The sequence below is a fragment of the Anguilla anguilla genome, chromosome 15, assembly GCF_013347855.1.
Source record: "Anguilla anguilla isolate fAngAng1 chromosome 15, fAngAng1.pri, whole genome shotgun sequence".
NCBI lineage: Eukaryota > Metazoa > Chordata > Actinopteri > Anguilliformes > Anguillidae > Anguilla > Anguilla anguilla.
In genome coordinates this window covers 34,451,652-34,470,474 of record NC_049215.1, presented here as the reverse complement: position 1 = coordinate 34,470,474, position 18,823 = coordinate 34,451,652, and the positions used below count along the sequence as shown (strand labels likewise).

The 18,823-nt window shown below is 49.5% G+C and overlaps 2 protein-coding genes across 9 annotated transcripts; one reads left to right on the top strand and one right to left on the bottom strand.

The window, feature by feature from the left end:
• Nucleotides 1-541: 541 nt before the first annotated feature.
• On the bottom strand, nt 542-7,918 carry wdr12 (WD repeat domain 12). 2 transcript variants are annotated; one of them, XM_035392537.1, is made up of 13 exons: nt 7,470-7,918; nt 7,107-7,201; nt 6,779-6,873; nt 6,478-6,584; nt 5,794-5,909; nt 4,815-4,969; nt 4,472-4,517; nt 4,274-4,359; nt 2,887-3,027; nt 2,626-2,731; nt 2,392-2,524; nt 2,180-2,252; nt 542-1,716 (listed from the first exon to the last, which is right to left on the bottom strand). In XM_035392537.1, the coding sequence occupies exons 3-13, from the start codon at nt 6,800-6,802 to the stop codon at nt 1,639-1,641; spliced, it is 1,065 nt and encodes a 354-aa protein (XP_035248428.1). In that variant the 5' UTR covers nt 6,803-6,873; nt 7,107-7,201; nt 7,470-7,918; the 3' UTR covers nt 542-1,638. The 2 variants fall into 2 exon arrangements, with proteins under 2 accessions (XP_035248428.1, XP_035248426.1); XM_035392535.1 differs by having other exon boundaries at nt 7,474-7,918.
• On the top strand, nt 2,477-18,250 carry LOC118213567 (calcium-responsive transcription factor-like). Of its 7 annotated transcripts, none has more exons than XR_004762449.1 (16): nt 7,917-8,036; nt 8,949-9,088; nt 9,261-9,494; nt 9,761-9,878; nt 10,367-10,496; nt 10,658-10,739; nt 11,083-11,272; nt 11,727-11,847; nt 12,387-12,530; nt 13,058-13,336; nt 13,451-13,613; nt 14,171-14,237; nt 14,720-14,832; nt 15,100-15,415; nt 15,826-17,162; nt 17,249-18,250. XR_004762449.1 is itself a non-coding variant. In XM_035392521.1 (15 exons), the coding sequence occupies exons 2-15, from the start codon at nt 8,960-8,962 to the stop codon at nt 15,906-15,908; spliced, it is 2,169 nt and encodes a 722-aa protein (XP_035248412.1). In that variant the 5' UTR covers nt 2,477-2,556; nt 8,949-8,959; the 3' UTR covers nt 15,909-17,241. The 7 variants fall into 7 exon arrangements, 4 of the variants coding, with proteins under 4 accessions (XP_035248412.1, XP_035248413.1, XP_035248410.1 ...); XR_004762448.1 differs by having other exon boundaries at nt 15,826-17,205; nt 17,519-18,250; XR_004762450.1 differs by having other exon boundaries at nt 17,206-17,264.
• The last annotated feature ends 573 nt before the right edge of the window (nt 18,251-18,823 follow it).

Below are 18,823 nucleotides of genomic sequence, written 5' to 3'. Positions count from 1 at the left end.
TGAAGCGATACATTTTACCATATTGCATGTTAGTCAGTTTGAGTATATTTAACAAGATGCACAGTGATCTGGACCTTGATTGTTGTGGTCTGAACCCTGAAATATTAAGTTACTAAATATTAAGTTTTTATAAAACCAGTCACATTTTTTTAGGACAAGAGACGAGAATGGCTTTTTGATTAATATATATTCTTTAAAAGGTTATATACATCATATTATGACTAACCCAAACTAGTCATTTTTTGTCCAGATGTATTGCAAGTGTAGCAAACTGTTTAACTAACGGAAGGGTTAATGCAGTTTCTACTCCTTTTTGTTTCAGTAAGACATTACATTCCTACAGTTAAAGAACTGAACGTTCTCACAGAACTGCCCCGTTTTGGGTTTGTCATGCATGAATGTCTCTGCATTAATGTTACAAGCTAGTCAGGCAGTCCCTATAATCAACACCAAAAGATTGGCACAGCAGTGTGCAGGCAATGTACCCTAAGGTGGTAACAGACATATAGCTACAAGACATAAGTTTCAAGACGGCACAAGCAATGCTGTGAACATATTTTAATGAATTCTCTTCACACGCATATGTGAAAAAACATTGTTTTTGTCCAAGGTCTGATGCAAAAAACTTGAGATGCAACATTAGACTATTTTCATTACACTCTGTTACCCCAAGCTCTTAGTGAAATTCAGAGAAATGACACTGAAATCAGCAAGAAACAATCTAGTCCTCAACTAGTCTCAATAAAAACATAAAGAGATGGGACTGGCCGTCAAGAATGGCTTCAAATGATAAACATCTAACATTGTATTGCATATGCCATTTCATAATTCAGTTTGCGAGTGATGTTTTAAGGACATTATGGCCCTAAGCAGCATCATCATTTTTAAAACCATGAAATGACAGGCTGCATGAAAATATGAAACAATAAATGCTTCCTGACAAGAAGGCCTGAAGTTCATTTACATGAAATGCAACAGAAACTAAGAACAAGGGCAGACATGTAAGCAGCTGAAGTAAGCTTCAGTAGATCAATCCATGGCATATTTGGACATTAAGACTGCTGTAACTGAATCACAAGCAGATTCAAGCCATCCAAGCAATTAAACAGCTTAATTCCCCAACCAAATCCCGTTCTTTCTTACATGTACAACATAGGTTCACAACTCCGTTCTGTTTATAAACCACAAATCTACTCTTATGAACGATACATCTTTAAAAAAAAAAAAAAATAAGGATGACAAGAAATTGACAACAGTACAAAAGTAACTGACAGAATGTAGGGAGATCTTTTTAAACAATCCCACAATAACTCAGCGAATCGGTATTTACCTTTTACAATGAAACCTTTCATTCCACAGTTTTTCCAACATTTTTACCAGCCAAGACAATACACAGGGGGGATTACAGATGAACCTGGACTTATCGTCACAGGAAAAGAAAAAAAAACACTGCATTCCAAGTGTTTAAAATGAATATTAAAAACTATTTCAAACCGCAAAACAAACAAATGTTTGCCATCTGTCAAAATCATCCCAGAGGTCCTGTCTGCAGGTTTAAGGCTGTACTCCTGCCCTTGTTGTGATTGTCGTGTTGCCGTGGCGATCTCGTTCCTGGTGGCGGGAGTGGCGTTGGCGGGCCTAGGCTCCGGCGTCAGACGAGTTGGCGGAGTACCTGTAGGTGTACAGCTTGTTGTCCGCCCCTCCGCTCAACAGCAGCTGCGTGCAGAGAGGAGAGCCAGAGTCAGAGGAGGCCAGAGTCAGAGTCAGAGGAGTCCAGAGTCAGAGGAGTCCAGAGTCAGAGGAGACCAGAGTCAGAGGAGTCCAGAGTCAGAGGAGTCCAGAGTCAGAGGAGACCAGAGTCAGAGTCAGAGGAGAGCCAGAGTCAGAGGAGAGCCAGAGTCAGAGGAGACCAGAGTCAGAGTCAGAGGAGACCAGAGTCAGAGTCAGAGGAGAGCCAGAGTCAGAGGAGACCAGAGTCAGAGTCAGAGGCGACGAGTCAGAGTCAGAGGAGTCCAGAGTCAGAGTCAGAGGAGATGAGTCAGAGTCAGAGGCGACGAGTCAGAGTCAGAGGAGACCAGAGTCAGAGGAAACGAGAGTCAAAGTCAGAGGAAGAGAGTCGCGAAACAGACGCAGGAATTCCACCCGCCATCATGCCCTCGATGACGCGCGGGGATATTACCTGGTTGTCCGTCCAGTCCACACACAGCACCTTGTCCTCGTGGGCAGCCAGGTCATACAGGGGAGCCTTGCAGCTGCAGCGCGCGCACACACACAAGAGGATCAAAGGGATGAGGTCACAAAACGTTTACCATGACAACCCCCATTCCGCAGTGTGACATCACAGAGGCCTGTTTTTTTTTTTTTTTTTAGTGTGAACGGTGGCTCACGCACCTCCTTGTGTCCCACAGCTTGACCACGCAGTCCAGGGACCCAGAGACCAGCTGCTGCTCGTTAGAGGGGGACCAGTGTACCGCCGTCACCCAGCCCGTGTGGGACGTCAGCGACAGCAGGACCAGCGAGCCGTCTGGAATCAGGGAGAAAACGGGGAAAGGTCAGGTGAGCGGGTGGAGTCTCCGCGCGCGAGCCCTTACCCGGCCGTCTTCTCGCGGCGAGATCTGGCCTCACCTTTGGACCGCGGGTCCCAGAGTCTGACGTGCCGATCGGTGCTGCCCGTAGCCAGGCGCCGACACAGCCGAGAGTACGACACGCAGTTGAACACTTTGCTCCCCGTCTGTGAAAGAACACAAAAATGATCGATTCCCACGTGCACACGGGGCGACACAGGCAAGCAGTAATGCAGGCCGTGTGTGTTCCTCAGCAGGAAGAGGGGGGCGGGGTTGTATGGGGGGGGGGGGGGGGGGTGGCGGAGCTACGTGCATAACCCACCAGGGTGGATTTCACGCTGCCCGTCTCGGCGTCCCACAGCCTCATGGTGTGATCCCACGATGCACTGCACACTTCCTCGTTGTCGGTCCACAGCACGGACGAAACGGCCTCGTTGTGTCCGGACAGGGTCATGAGGGGCGTCTAGAGGAGGGTCAGGATTGGGTGAGAAAACGGACAGGGTCATGAGGGGCGTCTAGAGGAGGGTCAGGATTGGGTGAGAAAGCAGACAGGGTCATGAGGGGCGTCTAGAGGAGGGTCAGGATTGGGTGAGAAAGCAGACAGGGTCATGTGGGGCGTCTAGAGGAGGGTCAGGATTGGGTGAGAAAACGGACAGGGTCATGTGGGGTCTGAGGAGGGTCAGGATTGGGTGAGAACAGTATGGGTGCCACAGATGGGACAGGCTGTAATAATCTTAGGATAGCTGAACCTGTGCTAAAAACCACTGACCTATCAGAGATCAGTCAAAAGCTTTGCTCTGAGGCACCTCCACATACCCGAGTCTGTAAATGCACTCAGTCAAAGCTGAGACTAGGTCAGGGGTCTGTAGCCCTGGTCCAGGAGAGCCACAGGCTCTGCTGGTTTTCATTGGTACTCTGCACTTGAAAAACTACAGCAGCTGAACTCACTTCACCTGGTTACCTGGGTCTGAACTGGGTGCAGATTTTAGGTGAAAACAAAAAGCAGTTGAGTGTGTCGCTCTCCAGCACCAGGGGCTGCAGACCCCTAGAGTAGGTCCTACAGCCAGGATATCAGTTTGCTTCTCTGTTTGTAACCCACCTTTGAACTGGAGTCAGGTACAGTGGAGCCAAATTAGCTACTTCCATCAGGGTAGTAGGCTGGGGCTCAAGTTGGCCAGGTTTTTCTAGGTTAATATTGCATAAGCTTCCTCTCGGCTAATAGCTACTGGGTTACCAGCTGGCAGTGAGATGTTCACCTCCTCCAGTCATCACTGGCTCTCCTGTACTACACTGTGTTAGTTCTAGTGAGGGGAAAATGGTCCCTGGCTACTGGCAGGTGTATCAGAGCTAAGCTACAACGCTCCTATTTTTATGTGGCAAATGGAGGCAATTTTCAATTTAAAAAAAAAAGCAGAACAACATCCTACGATGTGAAACAAATGAGTTTATGTAATTGGCTCCCATTTCACTGCAAAGATTGCCCTGCCCTTGCTGTGTTTTTCTCAATTCGATTCACTCCGCTGGTTTTTATAACAGGCGATTTGCTCTCCACGGAAACGAGTGAATCACCAAATTACAGAGTCACCGCTTCACCCACTTTAAGAGATCACAAGGTCTCGCTCTCGCACACTACACCGCCTGGTCCAATCAGAATTCAGCCGAACGGCGAAGCGGCCAATCAGGGCTCAGGATGGGAGCAGGGTTCTCACTCGGGTTAGGCCCATCTGTTCGGTTTTCTGCTTCTTCCTCGGTCTGTTCGGCTGCTCCTCCACCTCGTCCTCTTCGTCAGTGGGAACTATCGGGGGGGGGGGGGGGACACATTCATGTGTTCACGTTCACTCCTTCACTTTTTTTGTGAACAAGTATGAGGGAAAAAAAAAACTATAAAGATTTTTAAAAAACGATACCTGCAGACCAGATTTTAAGCATCGTATCCCATGAGCCACTGCAGAACTGTAAAGAAAATAGAGAAATAAAAATGGAGGGGAAAAAAAAAGAAAAGAAGTGAAAGCAAGTTAGCAAGTTCTCACGTTAGCCACGCCGCATGTAAAGAGGTCTTGACACTGGGTTAAACTGGCAGTCCAATGAATCCTAAACTAATTTCTCAGAATGATAGGACCCATTATTTATTTATTATTTTTTAAATTAACCTCATTAGTGCCCTGGTGCACTTCCACCAGTATGGCTGGAATCTTAGACATCTTAATTCTCCATGACGACCTGTTGCATGTTCGCCTCTCCCTCCTTTACCTTGGTCTGGGTGGGATCCACAGCAACGGTGTCCACGCTCCCCGCGTGTCCACGGCAACAGTGCCGAGCCTTGATGGTGTTCTTTTCAGAGTCCCACTCCCAGAGCAGCGCTGTCTGGTCCACTGAAGCCGTGAGCAGCAGCGAGGTCAGCCCATCTGCACGAGAGCCAAACACACACACACACACACGTTTACACCTGCATCACATTCTACACAAGAGCCCCAGTGCACACACACACACACACCTGCATCACATTCTACAGAAGATCCCCAGTGCACACACACACACACACCTGCATCACATTCTACAGAAGATCCCCAGTGCACACACACACCTGCATCACATTCTACAGAAGATCCCCAGTGCACACACACACACACACACACCTGCATCACATTCTACAGAAGAGCCCAGAACATGCACACACACACACAAACACTTATACCTGCATCACATTCTACACAAGAGCCCCAGTGCACACACACACGCTTATACCTGCATTATATTCTACAGAAGATCCCCAGCACACACACACACACTTACACCTGCATCACATTCTACAGAAGAGCCCCAGTGCACACACACACACACACTTACACCTGCATCACATTCTACAGAAGAGCCCCAGAGCATGCATACATACACACAAACACGCACACACACACACCTACACCTACACCTACACCTGGCTCACATTCTACACAAGAGCCCAGCATGCACACACTTACAGCACTGGGGGCAGATATAATTTTAACTAACCACACTCAGCACAGCTACATCCCCCAACCACCCTGTCTATCTCAGTTAATACCCCATTTACCCCAACTACAGGAGCTGCTGATTATTAGAGATGGGTGGCTATGATCACAAGATTTGCCCAGCCTTAATGCATCATATGAAGACCTCACAGTGTTGCTGACTGTGGTCCAGGATGATAAGCTGTAAAACCCCATTATACACACACACAAAAAAGCCCCACCTCTCTTGACCCAGGCCACGTCTTTAACCACGTCCGTGTGCCCTGCCACGCTCATCAGAGCCTTTCCCTGGAGAGACCAGATCCGCGCCGTCTTATCGTAGGAGCCCGTCAAGATCCTGCGGAATCGAGAGGATCCATTAAAGCCGTCGTCCGCTTGCTTAGACACGTACTGTGGGATGCAAACTGCGCACTGAATGCGTTACACACGATCTGAGAGACGTTTTAGTCCCACTGAAGTCACAGCCATACATCGGATCTGCAGTTCTAAAAGTTTTCGTTCAATATCACCCTCAAAGTACAGTTTCCACCCTTTCCTCACACAGATAAAATGCCTGTAACGCAGTTTGCACTCTTTGTGAAGGTCTTGTTTTGGCTGCACGTTGCTAAATGTGAATCCCCTAAGCCATGGATACTCAAATCTGGACCTCAAATCCAAATCCCAAAACTGGTTTTCTTCTCCCCCCAGCTAATTAACTGAACAATTAGTGCTACAGATTGGCCAGACCGCATTCACACCTGAGTCCCAGGTGAAGGGAGGGTGGAAAACCAGCAGCGCTCGGACCTCGGGGGCCGTGATTTGAGTAACAGGGCCCTGAGCGTTCAGATAAGTGAAGAGCTGATTAAAGCTGGGTTCACTGAATCCCAGCAGGCTCCGCCCCCCCCCCCCCCCCCTCACCCCCTCACCACTCCGCGTCCGCGTCCACCGAGCTGATCCAGTCGTCGTGCATCATGCACTCCTCCGGCTGCGGCGCGGTGAACCTCTCCACGTACTCGATCTCCACCACCTCTTCCTGAAACGCATCCGCACAGGCGTGCATCAGGCGCGAGGCACAGGCACAGAAATTTACCTTCTGTCAACGGTCACTCGAGCACAGTCTGCACCCAGCCCAGTTTAATTTAAGGACAAGCGGCTATAAGGCAGTGGTGTCCCCCCCACACAGGTACGCAAGCTTGGGCAAAACCCCAGCCGAGTTTTTAAACGTACTGTTGAAATCCCCTCCGTGTCCATGTGGTTGACCAGTGAGGTACGCAGGAACTGTCCCCGGACCAGAAAGTCGAAATCCACAGCACGGTGAGCCCCTGAAACAGACGAGTGGAACACACAGTTCAAGCCAACAACCGTAACAACAAGATATACTACATTAAAGGCAACAGTAACGGTACGCAAGTTACCCAGTAGTAATGCAGAAGTAACAGTAACGGTACGCAAGTTACACAGTAGTAATGCCGAATTAACAGTACCGGTAGGCAAATTACACAGAAGTAATGTAGAAGTTCTACATATTACAAGCCTCGTGCGAAAATCGTCATACCATTTTTTGCTTCCAGCAATTTGTTGATGACATTGCTGAGATCGTCCACCTCAGACGCGGCCGGGATGGAAAAGGGGACATCGTCTATTGAATATCTGTAGATATAAAGGCATAATTCAAAGCAGTCTGAGAAACTTTAAATAACATTCGCTGGCCAGCGATGTATTGCTATCCAGCTGTATGGTTCATGTCACACAAGTACGTACGTTACCTGTCCTAATTTCACTCGCGGCGTAGCCATTACATGACGTATTTGTCGAAACACGGTTAACATTGTGTTACATTAATTCAGATTACCATTATCTTATTTGCCAAGACTATTTTGGTATACAGACAGTTAACTTTAGAAAGGCATAAAACCACTTACTTTTTGTTTTCTGTGAAGAATCTCGCTTGTAGCTGTGACATTTTTGAATCGTGGTTTAAAATACTTTAACAGATATTTTTCGGTGCATATATGTAATTACGAATTTGATGGTTAGCTAGCTAAGTTAGTCAGCTAAGCTAGTCAGCTAGCTATTTGGCAAACTAGCTCGTCTCAAGCAGAGCACACTCGTATTGCGTTCGTTTGCTATGAAATGCTAGCTTGCTAACGCAAAACCATGTGTGGGTCAGCGTGCGTGAAATTAAACAGGTTTTCTAGTCAAACGCCGATAGATTGATCGAATAATCAGAATGCCTTTTATCAAGCATTCTCATTTCTTTTTATAATTTGTATTCTCGTAGAATAGGTTTTACGCAGCTAACGTATTTTTTACTATGATATTTGGCTAAATTATGAACCAAAACGAAATTATTGAATATTTCAGGCATCTGTCTGTGCAACGGTGGCCTCGGGGGATCAAAAGGCTGTCCTCGTGCCTTCGTCACCAGTTTTCGCGTTGTGCCTCCATGGTGGAAGCGAGCAAACGGAGTTCGGGTGAAGACGAGGTTGAGTAGACTCGTTTTGAATTTTCAGTCCTTCCTCTGTTTATTTCCACTCCCGCACACCACATTGGAAGCGGTTTAAAGAGACAGGATCTGTGAAGGACAAATTTGCAGAAAGACTGCATTTTTTTGTCTATTTTCCTCGAGATCCTGGTCATTTCTAGCATTTGTCTTTATTACTATACATTCCAACATGGCGTTCCCACGAATGTCCCTATTTGTTGTCTATACTTGGTAAAGGCTTCTCTTTGTTGTGATTTTATCATTGTAATTGGAATTAGCAAGCTAGCTAACAGGTAGCAAGATAGATACTTAATATAATAAGCTATTTGTGACCCGTCTCACTCAACGAAATGTTGTCTTCGAGTTTTACTTTCACGATCAAACGTTACTGCTCGACCATTTGATAATAAATCTTAAGATTTTCCCCCCGCATTGAATGAATCCTAATGGTTGTCACTGCTATATTAGCTACCTATATTCGATTAAAAGTGCCATATAAATAATCTGTGTTCGCTGTTTTATATTTTAATGCAATGTAGCTATGTCGGTTTATTTATTTATTTTAGCAAATAGGCAGGTATTGTTATAAATAAAAAGTGCACTTTGATTCATATCGTGTTATTGACTAACCAGCTAAATGGAAACAGTAAATTAATTCCAAAACTGACAAAAGTATGTTCTGTGAAAACGGGCCAAAAAACAGTTAATCCATGCAAAGTAAAACATAAAGCTCTTGTGGAGTTGCCACACCTCGAAGTTCACCGAGGGGCGTGCTCATGTGCACGCTGACAACGCTACTTTTAGGCTCGAGACCAGCTTTCCGTATTTAAAAACAAAGAGCTCTTTTTTTGTAAATGGCCACCTCCGTGTGTGTGTACCTGCTCTCCTGACACAGCTGTTTGTGTTGGCTAGGTGCGGAGGTAATGGAAGCGCAGGTGTGGGACGGGGAGTGCGTGGTGACGGAGGGAGACGCCCTGGATTCGGAGAACAACGCCGCATGCGCCAGCCCTCAAGACGCACAGACCGACATTCCTGAGTGCGGAGCAGGAGAGGTGACAATGCCCAGAACACGAGACCTATTCACCAAACTCACCAGTCTGTTGAAAACCTGCGCAGTACATACACTATTTAAACTCGAATTTATACTTGCTGTGGCCAGTGTTTGAAGATGTGAGCACAAGACAGAGACACAAAATGAACCTGGAACTGTGTATCCTGTGCCAGGTAGCAGGTGGGAGTTCTCCAGCGCAGGTGAAGCTGGAGACGCAGGAGCCCTCTGTCATCGTGCCCGTTGCGGTATCAGGTGGGGGTCTTCAGGCCCAGGTGAAGCTGGAGACCCAGGAGGCGTCCCAGAATTCCCTGTTGGCCCAAAACGCACCTCTCCCAGACAGCCGGGCCCAGACTGAGGAGTTCATCATCTTCGATCAGAACGGGCAGCCTCTTCAGTATGAGCGCATGGTGAGAGGCACACTTAGCGGCGTAGCAGCACGCGACATTAAGAGCAGGCGGGAGCAGAACAGGCTGTATAAACGATGTGCGAACACAACAAACACTCATGAGCAACTGGCCAAGCTGCGAACTGCTCCAGTCCAGTCCAAGATCTTCCCAGTTCTTGCTTCATTTGCGTTGATTAGAAAATGAATTAAAAGTAATGTTTCACTTTTAATTCCAAAATGTGTGTTATTTTGCGTCCGTTAGTCACCATAAGTGTCCCCGTTCCACAGGTGATTCTGACGGGGCAGTCGGAGAACGGGCAGCTCTATGTGATCCCGTCTAACCATTTCGGAGGGGCCCAGGTGCTGCTTCCGCAGGGTCAGTTGATGGACATTGGCGAGACGGCAGGTATCAATCAATCACCGCAGGCTCCGCCCACCCAGAGCCACGCCTCCTCTTCAGTCTCCTCTTTCTGCGTTCATACCCCTGTGCCAAATACATGTTTCCTCGATTCCTCCTTCCTCGCGTCCTTTCCTTGCGTCCTTCGATGAGTGGAGCTAGGAAAGGATACAAGGAAAGGAAGTAAAAACAAGGTATTGGTTTGAGCCCCCGTTTACATGTGACATGTGATTCCAGATATCAGTTTCACGTATTTTTGACCCTTTTGGCCTTCCATAATAGGAAAGGATGCATGGAAGGGAAGCAAGGAGGTAAAAAATGAAATGATTGGAACGCACCCAACTCTCTCATCCACATACCTTGTCTTTACATTCATACTGTCTCTCTGTACATTCATCAACCTACTCACTTTACTATAATCTGGCTACTCTCTCTCTCACTCTCTGAAGTCTCTCCCTGCACTCACCACTGTTCCCTCACCCTTGTCTGCTTTAAAGGCCCCTGTGTGGAGAAGTCCAGCACTGAGCATGCTCAGACCATCACTCTGACGGCGATCACAGACCCCGCCAGCGGATCCACTGTGCTGACATCACCACCTGTCACTCAAAGCAAGGCCGAGCCCCACAGGTGCGTCACCTGGCCCCCTTATCCATTCCAGCAGGGACGTGTTCTGCAGCCATGGTTTCTGTGAGGTCCCTGTGCTGTAGTGGACTGTCTGCAGGGATGTAGAGAGGTTGAGGTTTGTCTGTGTCAGTTGTCACATCGCCATGGTTTCCTGTCTCTTGCAGTTCCCCTGACAGCTGTCCTGCCCCCCCGAAGCCCCTCCCCCCCAACACGCCCAGCTGGGCTCACCTGCTGCACAGCTGTGAGGTCAGTACGCACACGCACGCATGTATGCACACAGACACACACACACACACACCAACGCACACATAGCACAAGCGTGTGTGTTTGCACATCCGACTATCATGCACACAAACAAAACAGATAAACTTAGCTTAACTGAACTCAGCACGCTAGCATAGCTAGTGTGTGTAACACTGTTTGAAGGGAAACCCAAAGAGGGAAAGAAATAAATCTGAAGGGGGTCAGGGTGGCCATGGTGCAGTCTGAGGAGCTGACGATCTGCAAACGAGGCTCGATTTCCCCAAACGCGACCGGCGCTCGTTTTCTTACGTGAACTCTTGTGGTTTTTTTGCGTTTGACCGAGCAGAAGATCGGCGACTCCTACCGCGGGTTCTGCACCAACGAGGCGGAGCTGGAGGCGGTGCTTATGCTGCACAAGCAGCACACCCACAGCGTGTTCGGGACCCGCCAGTCGCCCTCCCCTGCCAAGCCCGCCACGCGCCTCATGTGGAAGTCGCAGTACGTGCCCTACGATGGGATCCCCTTCGTCAACGCGGGTAAGCTCCGCCCCTGGTGCATTTAAGCCCCGCCCCTGGTGCATGTAAGCCCTGCCCCTGGTGCATTTAAGCCCCGCCCCCAGTGTGGTTAAGCCCCGCCCTTAGCTCTGTCTCTAAAGAGGCTGATCTCAGGGGCAGTGTACAGGGACCAATGAGCAGCAGGTGCCATTTTCTGTTTTTACTCTGTCTGTCCCTCAGGCAGCAGGGCCATTGTGATGGAGTGCCAGTTTGGGTTTACTGTGTCTGTCTGTCTGTCCCTCAGGCAGCAGGGCCATTGTGATGGAGTGCCAGTTTGGGTTTACTGTGTCTGTCTGTCTGTCCCTCAGGCAGCAGGGCCATTGTGATGGAGTGCCAGTTTGGGTTTACTGTGTCTGTCTGTCTGTCCCTCAGGCAGCAGGGCCATTGTGATGGAGTGCCAGTTTGGGTTTACTGTGTCTGTCTGTCTGTCCCTCAGGCAGCAGGGCCATTGTGATGGAGTGCCAGTTTGGGCCGCGCCGGAAGGGGCTCCAGCCCAAAAAGACACCAGAGCAGGAGATCAGTACCAGGGCCCAGTACAAAGCCACCTGCCCCGCTAGGTACACACACACACATACTGTACACACACACACACACACACCTGCCCCGCCAGGTACACACACACACACACACCTGCCCCGCCAGGTACACACACACACATACTGTACACACACACGCACACACCTGCCCCGCCAGGTACACACACACACACACTATACACACACACACACACACCTGCCCTGCCAGGTACACACACACACACACACACACACACACACACACACACCTGCCCTGCCAGGTAGAGACACACACACTCACACACTAAACACATACACACACACACATGCTGTACACACACTCCTGCCCTGTCAGGTGGTTATACCTGCACAAACACTTGCGCAGTGACATGCTCATACCTGTCTTTCCAGATGACGTGCACACACAGACGGGTGCAGACACACACAGTCTCCTGCTAGGTCTGCAAACAAAGCCTTAACACTGTAGTCCTGTGTTACTGGAGACGGCGCAGCAAGCAAATCTGTTTAGCTGGCCATTCTTCGTTCTCTTATCACCACCCCCCCCTTCCCCCCCCACGCAGGATTTACATTAAGAAAGTGCGGAAGTTTCCAGAATACAGAGTGCCCACAGACCCCAAGGTGGACAAGAAGGTGGTGCGGCAGGAGCAGGAGAAGGCCTTCTTCAACCTCAAGAAGAGCCTGTGGGACGCAGGAGGAGTACTGAGGTACAGGAGTGTGTGTGTGTGTGTGTGTGTGTGTGTGTACGGTGTGTGTGTGTGTGTGTGTACGGTGTGTGTAGTGTGTGTGTGTGTGTGTGTGTGTGTGTGTACGGTGTGTGTGTGTGTGTGTGTGTGTGAGAGTGTGTGTGTGAGTGTGTGTGTGTGTGTGAGAGTGTGTGTGTGTATAGTGTGTGTGTGTATAGTGTGCGTGTATAGTGTTTGTGTGTGTGTATAGTGTGTGTGTCTGTGTGTGTATAGTGTGTATAGTGTGTGTGTTTGTGTGTGTATAGTGTCTGTGTGTGTATAGTGTGTGTGTTTGTGTTTGTTTGTGTGTGTGTGTGTGTATAGTGTGTGTGTGTGTGTATAGTGTGCGTGTATAGTGTGTGTGTGTGTATAGTGTCTGTGTGTGTGTGTGTGAGAGTGTGTGTGTATAGTGTGTGTGTGTGTGTATAGTGTGTATAGTGTGTGTGTGTGTGTGTGTGTGTCTGTGTGTGTATAGCTGTAACTGTGTCCTGTGCTGTACTCCCTATCAGGTACTATGTGCAGCTGCCCACGCAGAAGGCCCATCTGTACCACAGCATGGACACCCCCGTCCTGCCCTCGCTCCCCGCCCAGCTGCTGCTCCCCAAGGAGGAGGAGCCGGAGGAGGAGGAGGAGGAAGAGGAGGATGAAGAGGGAGCGGGGGGCGAAGGAGGGACGGGGGAGGACGGGAGCTTCGTTCCCTCCCGCCTGCACCCTCGCGTGGCGGAGAAGATCGTGGAGCTGGTGGCACAGGGGCACAGCCAGGTGTACGCCGTCCGCAAGCAGCTGAGGTCAGCGATTGGTCGGATTGCCGCGCGTGTCATTATGGCCTCCGCCACCCATTGGGTGACGTGCTGCCTGTCTGATCTGATCCCGCCCCCCCTCTCCTCTTCGCTTCACCGCAGGAAGTTTGTGGAGCGCGAGATGTTCAAATCGGACAAGGTGCCCGAGAGGCACAACCTGTGCTATTTTCCCACCGTCAACGACATCAAGAACCACATCCACGAGGCCCAGAAGCAGCTGCAGCCGGGCGGGGCCGGGTTCGAGTCCGAGGGCACCGATGCGCAGGTGAGGGGAGGCGTAAGTTTAATAAACAATTAGGAAGAAAACCACTTTGATCTCCTGAACATGTGAAAAGTACTTTTCTTCTTCACTGAATTTGAAGCATTCAATTTGAGAAAAATGTAAGCCTTTGTTTTAACGTGGCGAAATGTTTTTAAAGCGGCCTGGTCTTTGGCAAGGTCGTAGTTAAAATAATGAAAACACACACAGGGGCTTTGCAATTGTGTTAACCCAATCAAGACAGCCAAAGGGGTCTTTTGAACGCGGGACATTTCAAAATCTGCACTGTACACTAATTCACTTGCATTCTGATAAAAAATAACAATAACAACACAATAAATGTATGTTGTTCATAATTTTATTGTGACACTTGTAACTGAATATTTTGTGTGTCTGTTAAAGTCTGGGCCATCGAGGTCTGTGATAATCTTAAAAAAAAAGAATATCTGCGTTTATAGAACGCAGTGTATTATTTTCTCTCCTGCGTTTTGGCTGTGTGTAAAAAAAACGCAGAATCCTGCATTGACCCCGCAGCCCCTCTCTAACGCTGCTTTACCCCACAGTGGGCTGCTGGGAACGAGAGCGCCTTCTCAGAGACGGTGACCCTGACGCTGGCCCCCGCCGCTGAAGGTAACTCGACTCTCCCGCCTCTCTCTCTCTCTCTCTCTCTTTGTCTACCTCTCTCTATCTCTCTTTCTCTCTCTCTCTCTCACTCTCTGTCCTCTCTCTCTCCCTCTCTCCCACCCCTCTATCTCTCTCTCTCTGTCTCCCTCTCCCACCCCCCTCTCTCTCTCTCTCTCTCTCTCTCCCTCTCTCTCACTCTCTCGCTCTCTCTCCCTCTCTCCCACCCCTCTATCTCTCTCTCTCTCTCTCCCTCTCTCCCACCCCTCTATCTCTCTCTCTGTCTCCCTCTCTCCCACGCCTCTCTCTCTCTCTCTCTCTCTCTCTCTCCCTCTCTCTCTCTCTCTCTCTCTCTCCCACGCCTCTCTCTCTCTATCTCTCTCTCTCTCTCTCCCTCTCTCTCTCTCTCTCTCTCTCTCTCTCACGCGTGCGTGTGGCATCGGTGCTCCTAAACGCTAACCCCCCCTCCCCTCTCCCCCCTCGTGTCCCAGCGCCCCCCCAGCGGGGCGAGGCTCTGGAGGGGAGCGACACGCTATCCCATGAGGCCATGCAGCTCTTCAGCTCGCTCACCGCCCTGCAGCCCAAGATCTTTGCGCAGCTGCATGTGAGTCCCCGTCGAGGTTATTAACGTGTGTATTAATACGTGTCCTCATCTGTCTGGCAGGCCGAATGCGTTCTACAGATCTATCACGTGGTTAATTAAAAGTTGAAATGCATTAAATGTCATTGCATGATGTAAAAGGCCAGCAGCTCTGATGGGCTTTAGTTTTTGATGTGACTGCGGTCATGGTTTCCATGGCTACGCTCTTGGTTTCCATGGCTGCGCTCATGGTTTCCATGGCTGCGATTCTCCTCTGTTTCCCCCGAACAGGGCGTCCAGTTCCAGCCTGCGCTGTGCGGCTCGGACAGGCCGCCGCCCCCCCAGCGGGACCTGGCCCCGCCCCCGGACGCGCCCGGCGCCGCCCCCCCGCAGCCCCTGCTCCTCAGCCCCGCCCAGTTCCTGCAGCCCGCCGCCCCCCTCGGGGGGGGCGTGTCCCTGTCGGACCCCGCCCCGCTGCTGGGCGTGGGGCAGCTGGTCAGCGTGTCTGCGCTCACGGACGGGTCCGGGGAGGGCGGAGTCCACCAGATCCTGCTGGATGACGGACAGGCCATCCCGGTGCAGATCGTGGAGCCTGTTACAGGTGCAGGTGAGAGGACCGATGATGAAAGGCAAACTGCACTTCTGCTTCCATTTCCATTAAAGCCCTGAACCAGCCAGGGGGAAAAGGATTTGGGTATTTCTCTGGGAGGGCTGATCAGCCATTTTTAACAGTGTAAATCGGCCTGAAGCTTTTATTAGCATCATAGCCTTTGACAGACAGCAGTCCTCCAATATTGGAATGGCAGGTATGGCCTAAATTTGGATGAATACTTTTAATGGCAGGCCTAGATTTTGCCAGTTTGAATGAATGACTTATGCAGTGCTTTGTATCTGTAAGTAATTGCATTTTTTGTATGTTGAAAACGTATTTTTCTTCAGATGCTAGATGCACTGCTTACTGTGATTAAAACTCCCATGAACCTTTGCACCTAAAAATGGCTGTGTGCTGTCGCTCAGGGGTCAGCGTTCCCGAGGACCAATCAGAGGCCTCGGAGCTGGAGGTCAGCGGGACGGACGGCCTGCACTCTCCGAAGGACTGAGAGGGCGAAAGCGGGGTACATGAGGCTGTGCCCCGAATCCCCAAATCCCCGAGCCCCCACTCCCAGGGAGGGGCCGCTTCCGGGGTCCTCCGAGACCGGACAGGACACGGAGGACCCACCTGCCCCGCCCCGTCTCCCCCAGGCCCCGCCCACAGGGAGGCGCCACAGAAGAGCTCCAGTCCTCTGTGCGTTCAGCGAGGTAGCGGGGAAAAAGGACATGGGCTGGGTCAGGTGTGTGTGTGTGTGTGTGTGCGTGCGTGTGTGTGTGTGTGAGTGCGTGTGTGTGTGTGTGTGCGTGTGTGTGTGTCGAAAGGGAAAACCGTCTCCTCGCTCAGCTTCCTGTTTCCGCGCCGGACGCGGTCCGCTGGCTGACTCGTCCGTTTCAGCGCCACTTCAGCCAATCAGGTCAAAGCGGTGGTTTACGTTGCATAGCAGAGGTCAGATCCCTCATGTCCGCGATCGAGGACTCGACCCTTGAGCCCTGGCGTACGATCCGGAGGGGGATCGCTCGTGCCGCCGACGCACGGTCTGTTGACGGAAAGTTTAAATGAAAGTCTGAACTTAGGTTCTCTCTCTGAACTCTGTGTTTTAGTTTTGCATAATGAAAAGAGGAGAACCGGTTCAACTGCTGCGAGATGTTCCCAGAGATGTGTTCCCAGAAGAATGTCGCACTCTGGCGACTGCCGTCTCTCCCAGATGCACAGGCCATGAGTTCACCTTCAGTTCCTCGCTTCTGGAAAATGCGACATTTTTCAGCGTGCGTGTGGAGTGCTTTTGTGAAGCATCTTCCTTTCGCTAAAGTTCTCAGATCCCTCCCGTCTGCTTTGAAGCCTGTTCTAACCATCATCATAAGATTAGCTTAAACAAAATGGATATGAATGCTAAATTCCTAAAAAGCCAGCTCAGTGTTTGCAGTACAATTATGCATTGAGATCATCAGAAAAGTTTTTAAGAGAACGATTAACACGGAGACAATAAGAAATGGATTCTGGGATTGTTAGTGTGAGGACCAAACATCTAGCAGTAGGTCACTAAAACCAGAGGAATCTCCTAAGTATCATACATTTAACAAAAATGATCAGCTTAGTGAAAGAATAAAATGTATAAAGCGTACTCCCAGACAGGGCTTCCTCCAGTACAATGAAAGCACAGACTCAGGGCATTGACGAGCTGAAGGACACGGGTTCGAGCCCTGCAGCCTGCCTGGTCGTCTCTGGAACAGCAGCTACGGCTAGCAGACTGCAGGTAGGGCAGGTTTATTAGAGCAGGGGTGGGCAGTTCTGGTCCTGGGGGGCAGGTTTATTAGAGCAGGGGTGGGCAGTTCTGGTCCTGGGGGGCAGGTTTATTAGAGCTGGGGTGGGCAGTTCTGGTCCTGGGGGGCAGGTTTATTAGAGCAGGGGTGGGCAGTTCTGGTCCTGGGGGGCAGGTTTATTAGAGCAGGGGTGGGCAGTTCTGGTCCTGGGGGGCAGGTTTATTAGAGCAGGGGTGGGCAGTTCTGGTCCTGGGGGGCAGGTTTATTAGAGCAGGGGTGGGCAGTTCTGGTCCTGGGGGGCAGGTTTATTAGAGCAGGGGTGGGCAGTTCTGGTCCTGGGGGGCCAGTGTATGTGCAGGTTTTCGTTTCCACTCTGGCTAATCGTGAGCTAATTGGCTGTACTCACCAGCGTGGTTTACTCGCAGATTAGATCACAACGAAACATTTCACGTGGTTACAAAAACAGTCTTCGGTCCTCGTTCATGCGCTTGAAGACGTGTAGTTAAAATGTCAGATGGTGCAAGTGTCAGTGCTAGTTAAGTAATTAAGGCCAGAGGTTGGTATCAAAAGCAGGAACAGGGACAGCTCTTGTTGCTCCACCTCTGTTCTGGATCTCCCAAAACTGACAGGACTCTCCAGAACTAGAACAGGATGAAGGTTATGACTGTTTTTAAAAAGCGTTTTTTGGAACCACAGGATTTCTCAGGGTAATATTTTGTCTTTTGACTGTTTCATGCATTAATGGATGTTACTGATGAGGTTGTGACTCCTTGCATTAACAGTGTGTCAGACAGTAGCTTAGCACGTTCTTAAGCACTTAAATGGATGAAAAAGATGAACTTCCAAGTTTATTTACACTGGAAATAACATGAACGTATTGTATGCTGTGTTTGGTTTCCAATATAAAATGGCTGGGGGAGATTGTGACTGTGGTTAATGTTGCATTCCTGACAGGAAACTAAAACTGGACTCATCTTAAATCCAAGAGTAGTTGTGCTTCTTTATGAGCGCTCTGTAACCAATGTTCTCTTGACTGGGTGTTGCACACAGTAGAACAGAATTAAAATGTACACTGGATCCCATAAATTCATATGGCTGCCAGATTTGACCTTTTCTCGACTAGGGTTAGTCTCGGATATTTGTTTCTTCGGTGGGTTAACTTCATTGATGTTGATGTGTGGTGTGCGAATTTGGCAGCACATATCTTGCACTAAAGTTTTTTTTTCATTGAGCTTTTCAGAATTATTCTACACGCGCCACTCTTTTGCCAGTTGGCCAACTTATCAACTGACTGTAAGTAACATTACATTAGCCCCGCCCACCCCCTCCATTACCCATTTTAGAACAATCGCCTAGGGTAACAAGTGTGATTTTTAAAACTACGATTAGTTTATCATTTGGCGAGAGCCATCTTTGGGCATCTGAAACCCAGCTCCTCATTGAACACTTTCCCCTCTCCGTCTTGGCCTTATGAGACCCATGCAAGTTTAAATTGTCTGAATGGAACAGACTGAGGAAGACTGGATAATTAAATAATCATCTAATTAGCCGGTGCGTAACGTGTGCTTAGTTTTAATTGGGTAAGTGGGTGTGAGTCATGCAGTGTCAATGATGAGGCTCTCTGCGCACCAGAGTCTCACGTTGCTCATTTAGGACGCGTGAT